The 7,326-nt window shown below is 36.6% G+C and overlaps 1 protein-coding gene across 2 annotated transcripts in view; it reads right to left on the bottom strand.

Moving 5' to 3' along the window:
• Window positions 1-2,923: 2,923 nt before the first annotated feature.
• The window catches only part of LOC311077709 (B-cell receptor CD22-like), a 4,627-nt gene continuing 224 nt past the window's right edge, over window positions 2,924-7,326 (bottom strand). Inside the window, exons 2-11 of one of the 2 annotated variants that reach the window (XM_084106311.1) lie at window positions 5,642-5,707; window positions 5,137-5,472; window positions 4,790-5,038; window positions 4,441-4,698; window positions 4,094-4,342; window positions 3,926-4,010; window positions 3,814-3,847; window positions 3,622-3,699; window positions 3,440-3,517; window positions 2,924-3,286 (exon numbers count right to left, since the gene is read on the bottom strand). In XM_084106311.1, the coding sequence (XP_083962437.1) occupies window positions 3,266-3,286; window positions 3,440-3,517; window positions 3,622-3,699; window positions 3,814-3,847; window positions 3,926-4,010; window positions 4,094-4,342; window positions 4,441-4,698; window positions 4,790-5,038; window positions 5,137-5,472; window positions 5,642-5,699 (1,446 nt within the window). In that variant the 5' untranslated portion in view covers window positions 5,700-5,707 and the 3' untranslated portion in view covers window positions 2,924-3,265. The remainder of the gene's footprint in view (window positions 3,287-3,439; window positions 3,518-3,621; window positions 3,700-3,813; window positions 3,848-3,925; window positions 4,011-4,093; window positions 4,343-4,440; window positions 4,699-4,789; window positions 5,039-5,136; window positions 5,473-5,641; window positions 5,708-7,326) is intronic. The other variant, XM_084106312.1, reaches the window with a different exon arrangement.

The following is a 7,326-nucleotide window of genomic DNA, read 5'->3' as shown; positions in this document are numbered from 1 at the left end:
ACTCAAGTCCGAGTCCGAATTTGAGTACCCCAACTCTACCAAGTAGTTGGCCCTTCACATGCCACCTTGAAAGCAATCCTTCGGGTTGAGCTAGGCTCTTAACTGTGAAACTGTTAGTGAAACTGCTAGCTAATGAGTAGCCTGACTCCCTGGTATTGCGCAGAATGAGGTCAGCTTGTATGCCTTACAGGAGCCTCCCTGAAATTAGCCCTTGAGTTCTAGATTTGTTACCAAGTAGTTGGCTCTCAAGCAGGGCACCTTAACCCTCTGGGGACCAAGCTGTTTTTGGGGTCCTTGAGATGTTCTGACATGCCTTGACATTTGTGCTTTTTTCAGTTATTTATAAACATGTTAATGGCAAAGGTGTAAATTCACTCTATATAGCACAAACAGGGCTACCATAATATGCGAGCAACGTGTATGTAGATGTTTGTATTTTTAAGAGAATAATGTTTATGAGTGGTTATTGAAAAAAATTAAAATGAAAGTTGCTGAATTAAGACCACAAAACACATATTAAATATGTGTCCACAAGACTTTTGACTAATTGATGTTGTCCCTTTGAGTTCTAGCTTCAAAATTATGTAAAAATAGTCTTGCTTTATCGTTCACAAAAAAAAAATACATTGATTTAAATGGTGTAAAACAGGTTTTGCTTGGAAAGCCAATATGCGAGGGGGAGGAGTAGTTTATACCTTAGATTATGAATGTCCCACCCACTCTGCATAATTAGCCATTCACTCAGGTGTGAAACTGACTGAGCCACAATGCAAGGACAAAAGATGTATTTAGAAGAAGACTTATATTGACCATTTAAGATTTCGCTTACATCTCTCTTGTAAATATGTTTTGCTATTTTATTAAAAATGTTACAATTACAACAATAATTACAATTTCAACAATATTTCAAGTGTACTCTTTCTTTGTAAAAAAAAAAAAAAAAAAAAAGATTATAGGCCTACATTTTATCATATGTATTCATTAGTTTGAATATAGCCAACATTGGAACATCTAACATCTTAGTCTATGAATTTATTTTTGACAAAAATAGTATTTTTTTTGCAGTTTAATACGTTGCTTATACAAATACATTTTATTTCAACATATTCCAGTCGATTTTTACTCATCTCAGTAGGCTATAGCAAAGCAGTTTATTCTTTCACACACAGATGCGTGATTCATATTTAGGCTAAACAGTCTTTACAAATATGTCCCCTTCATTCATCTCACAGAAAGGCGAGTCATATTATAGAAATGCGATTCATCTTTTTGCGGTTTACATAGGCCTACACTAACGTTATTCCATAACGTTATTCCACACGTGAGAAAAGAAAACAGCCTACCTCACTCCTCAGCGGAATCTGCTCCTCATTTCAGGAGATATTGCTCCTCATCAGCACTGTTCTGAGGAATCTTTTCTCCATAAGGTAGGCTATAATGTCTCACTCGCGAGGAGTCGCGACGCGCTTTGTTTACAGCTGATGTGGGCGTTTCACAGCTCTGAAATAGTTCTCAGAATTTGCGTTTGAATAGCACGCGCTCTCCGGGGAGTGGTCACATTACTGTGAATGAGCTCCTAATGAGCTCGACAGGAGTCGCTCTCTTTTTATACAGATTACAGAAGCTGAGAATATTTGTTTTTTATATAAATGACTTCATTTAAAAGATGCGATCTCAAGCTTTATGCCCGTGGGTCTGTTTGCCTGTTTGACTGAATTTTCGCGGAGTTATAGATCATTTTCGAACGTGTTTCAAATGGGAGTTTACTGACAGAGAGAAGGCAGAAATCGCATCATGTTAATTTTTCTTTATTTGTCAAAAAGCAAAACACTTTATTTTTATTGTGAGTATACAGAAAAAAAATAGAAACTGAACAGGATCAATTGATGTATTACACGAAAATGAAAGATCAAAATTAACAGAGCATTTAGTGTTTATTTTCATTGCTAAAAAAAAAAAACGAGCAAAACGCGCAGGCGCGTTTGTGGTCCCCAGAGGGTTAAAGGCTATCCTCCGGCTCGAGCAAGGTTGTTTAGCACTTTTAGCTAAATCAGTGTCCTAGCTCCCTAGAGTTTCATCATGTTAATTAGTTTCATCTCTGTTATTGCTTAGGTTTGATCGAAGCCCCTGCTCGGTTGAGCTTGGTAGTACTCCCATCATTTGAGAGGGTCGTTCTGTAGAGTACTCAGGCAGTAATCTAACGGAAGGTACGACCGACTTCACCAACATATTGTGATGCATTTTGTGAAGTAGCGTATAAAGCAAGAAAAAAACAGTGAGACTTGATGTTATCCATAGGATGTTGATTGGATTGTGAAAAGTGAGCATTGCAAGGATCCATGGGTACTAGTATTGAGACTAGGTATACGGTCTCTAGGTGGTAATACGGTCACAGCGTTACATCTCGGGTGTGCATTATTTTTCAATAATTCAATGGACCATGCAGAGTCAATTATTCCGCTTATACTACGGTTACCACACCTCAAAACATTGTTCAGATTATGTATTTCATGACATTTGTCAGGTTTTTGTCCTTAAAACGTTCATTTAGATGATTTCTTATGCTTATTTCTTATTATTTCTTATGCATCTAATCCCAAGCATCCATTGCAATTTCAAAAATGTTTGAAACATTTCAAACAAAAACTTTAGAGCTAGTAATGGAGGCTTCAGCCATTGATAGCAGACTAATGCAGTTATTAGAATGAGAGAAAGAGAGAGAGATGTGAATTACCCGAGTCTCAGTGTTGTTGTGGGTTTTGGATCTTTTGCTATTTTTGGCTGTAAGGACCTTTAAAATAACTGAAATAATTTGTCAAAATGATATGGAACTGTACTGATATAGAACTGTGCGTTTTCCTGAATATAATTGCACACCTTAGAACATTTTTCAACCATCAGATTCAAGCATTCAACAGCCCCGTAGTATAAACTAATTTATTGAATGAAAGATTAATTCAAAATGTTAAATATTAAAAGTGTAACATTTGTATTCCTACACTGAGCACAGGTTTACAGTGACACAAACAACAACAACAAAAATCTAATTAATAAATAATTAGCATTAACTATAATCAAACAAGTCACAATGCATTTAACAACAATATTTTTTCATGATAACTTCTACTTGTCTCCATTGTCACATTTTCCTCAATCTTTTCAAAATACTCCTGTAAATCCTCATCAGACACTCCTGTCAATCATCCAAGGCTCCACCCACACAGTTGCATGAAGACTGTAATGTTTTGTTGTGTGCTATCATCCACTACAGCATATTCCTGTTAGTCTGAGACAAAAATTAGATCCATTTACCAAGTTCAACCATTTTGATAAAAGGCACACTCAAAGTCCGTCTGCAGTGGTGTCAAGAGAAGACTGGACATTTAATAGCAAAAGACTAATCTCTATTGACTGACAGTGAGAAAAGCTGGACACTTACAGGAAGATTCTCATAAATTGTTACATTCTCATACAGAGGGATGGTCATTTTAGGAGCGTTGGTGCAAGGATGAACAGCCTTAATGGAAGAGAGATAGAAGAAAACATGAGAACCAGGAGAAAAATTCAAACAAAACTAATTTTGGAATTAGCGTAGGCTCAAAGAAAATTAAGTAAACGTACCACCACATTTTCATACACATATGAAATCAGCATATTTTTAGAGTTCACACTTATGCCATCAGAATTGTTTGTGGTGGACTAAGAGGAAAAAAACAGAAAGAAATGTGAGAAATCCAGGAGTGTTGCAATCAGTTCATCTTCAGTGGCAAACCCTGTATTATTTGAGCCCATATTGTACTGAAACAGACTGACCTTGGACTGCAGTTTCTTCCTGTTCATACAGCAGCTTGAAAAGAAAACGCATTATATTAACACAACATAATATTAAACTACATAACTAAATAAAGTAAATTCAGACTCTTACCAGGTCAGTAACGCAATGATGACAGCAGCTACAACTCCACAAAGTGATGCTACAACTGCTGTATGATATATCTTCCAATATTTCACTGGGACAAGAGGAAAGATAAAGATAAACTGATCAGTTTACCTCCATTTAAAAAGAATAATGTAAGTATATGAGCCGCTCTACCTTTAACAGTGACAGTTACAGCGTCTGATCTCTGAGATCCATGTTGATTGTGAGCCTGACAGTAGAAGCGTCCACTCTGTAGTGCACTGAAACTCTGTCCAGATCCAACAGCTGAGGGTTCATTCTCCTTAAACCAGCTGAAGTTCAGAGCAGGAGGGTTTGAGTCACTGATGCAGTTCAGAGTCACTGAATCTCCCTCCACTATTTCACCAGATCCACTCATCAACACTGAGACACTCCTGGGAGGATCTAAAACAGACAAACATTGATGTCATTAACAATCAAACTTTGAATTACAGATGTTTAGAGGATTTAATGTCACAGACACTGAACCATCATTAACTCACACATGACATTTAACGTCACGGCATTAGAATATTTCTCTCCATGTTCATTGATGGACTTGCACTTGTATTCTCCACTGTCATCAGAGCTGATCTTTGAGATTCTGTAGATTCTTCCTGATCCTACAAACGTTCTTCCTTTAAACCAGCTGAAGTTCAGAGCAGGAGGGTTTGAGTCACTGATGCAGTTCAGAGTCACTGAATCTCCCTCCATTATTACACCAGATGGACTAACCACTATAACATTTTTCTTTGGGGGGTCTGAGCACAAAGTAGTAAACATCTACATTAAACATCCTTATTTATTACATTACATGCTTGAAAAATTATTAAAGAATGATGCAATACTCACACATGACACTGATCTGAACAGCAGGAGAGATGTGAGTGTGTCCGTCTACAGCACAGCTATATCTGCCTGAATCCTCTCTTCTGACTGACTGCAGCAGGAGTTCATTGTTTCTGTGTCTTCTCTCAGTTAATGGCTGTGAGTTTCTGTACCAGATGAATGTTGCTCTGTCAGTCAGAGCGCAGCTGCTTTTACATCTCAGAGTGACTGAATCTCCCTCTGTCACTCTCTCAGGAGACTCCACCTGAAGATCTGAACACAACACACACATTATATCTAGTGCTGCTGTCATACACTGATTATTATTCAACATAATGCACAGAAGAAGAGATAAACCTCATCAAAGTCACCTGTGACAGTAAGAGTCACTCCTGGATAACCAATCCATTTTTCATCATCTTTATCAGTGATGAATCTGAAATAGTACATGTGTGAATCCTTCAGTGTCACATGACTCAGTCTGATGTTGCAGTTCTTCTTTTTATCTCCCAGATACTGAAGCCTCTGACTGTATTCAGGGTCCTTAGACAGATCTCGAGGACCTACACGTGTTTTGGTCCAGAACACTTTCTCGATCTGATGTCCAGTAGGGTATTTATAAGTGCATCTCATTATCACTGTTGAGTCCTTTAGTGCACAGATGTGTGAAGGACTGTAACTCACATCCCAATCATCACTAGAAACCCCTGAAACACAGAATTCATCATGAGCACAATATATCATAAAATGTGTTGTATAATTTGATAGGTATTTTATCCTTAATAAATGCTTGAAATATGCACCATGCAATACATCAATGAGAGCAAAACGAATGTACTGAGTGTGTCTGCAGAGTGAAGAGTTGCAGTGACTCACCGTGAATCATGAGCAGAAAGATCAGAATAAGAGGAGCCATTCTGACTGACATCACCATAGCAACACCTACAACAAACGCACAGACGATTTTCAAAATGACATTTTTGGTATTTTGTAATTAATTTAGTAGATAGAAATCCCCTGTGAGATCAGCATAAGGGCGACTCGACAAGTTGGACGCCCACCTGTATCTATTACAGGTTTTCTCAATTGCTTTGGCTCAGTTCTCAAAATCTCAGAAGGTTTTTTTTTTTTTCTCAAAACAATAGGTTCAGATCTCTGAACAATAACGTTTGAATTTATTACTGAATAAGCAAATTGCATGTGTTTTGACGGATGTGTGCAAAAGAGTAAGTTCAATTATCTACAATTTGCACAGTAACTAAATGCAGTTAATTCTCATTGATAAGATACAATCTTTCAAACTATGTCTAGTGACAACATTGGGGTAAGCTGAGCCAGATTTTACTTAAGAAGAAATGCGACTGTATTTAAGAATATCTCTTGTTAACTGGAATGATGAAAAGCATCTAAAACACTGTAAAATCTGTATTAATAAGCATTGTTCAGTTCTTTCTGCATGGCATACTGGATTAGATTTGCTTGGCTAATAGATTATCAAAGTTTTGAACATACAATAATTCATATTTTTGGGACAGATTTCTATAGTCTATGATTAAAGGTCTGTTTTGCGACCCAGTTGCTTCACAACTTCTAAACATTCATTAATCGTGTGAGCCATCACTCGCAAAATTATTCTTTCAGTTATCAAAGTCTGTCAGACATGCATGTATATTCCATAAATACCTATGATATGGGATGTTTGTAATGTCAAATTGGCAAATTACCTAACATTGTAATGATACAGGAATCACAATCTCACAATCAGCCAATAAAGTTACAGTAGGCTATATGGGGGTTTCCCAGTACATTTTTATCTTCTGTTGAGATCTGTATCTAAAAAGCTCAGTGAGATAGACGAGCATTCAGCAGGACAAAACCGGCATTATTTTATAGTATAGAAAGCAGTCAGTCAATAAGAAAGTAGAAAAACATGACAATTGAATATCACATTTCCATGGTGGAAAAAAACAACAACCAGTGTCGCTCTCACAATGACTAAAACACAATAGTTATTTTGGTGGCATATCCAACTTACTGACACAATAACTAGGTTTTGAAGCCTGAATGAAATGTTTCGGGTAAGTTGCTACATTTTTCAGACATGCAATTCAGTGGTTATGTTGCAACAGCTGTGACAACTGAATTTACAGTTTAGAGAATGTTTAGTTTTCGAAAATGCACCAAAAGAGATTGAGAAAACCTGTAAACATTTTTAAAAAATTGTTTTAGTAAAAATAAAGATTTCAAATTTGTTTTTTATGCATAGATTTTGTCTTTGTCTTAATGCGACCCAGACCTTTAATCATAGACTATAGATATTCATCCCAAAAATATGAATTATTGTATGTTCAAAACTTTGATAATATATTAGTCAAGCAAATTGAATCCAGTATGCCATGCAGATTGTATCTTATCAACAACTGAAAATGGGTCAAAAATACTAAAAGAAGAAACAAGGGATGAAATATCTGATCCTCTGGCCACAGATAAGCTTTAAAAACTATATGACCAAATCTTTGACCACAGCTGGAGGAACTAGGTTTTCTTTCTCTTCTTTCTCC

Source organism: Abramis brama (assembly GCF_963993115.1).
Source record: "Abramis brama genome assembly, chromosome: 2".
In the NCBI taxonomy this organism is placed as follows: Eukaryota; Metazoa; Chordata; class Actinopteri; order Cypriniformes; family Leuciscidae; genus Abramis; species Abramis brama.
Note: the sequence above shows the minus strand (reverse complement) of the source record. Positions and strands in the feature narration are given on the sequence as shown.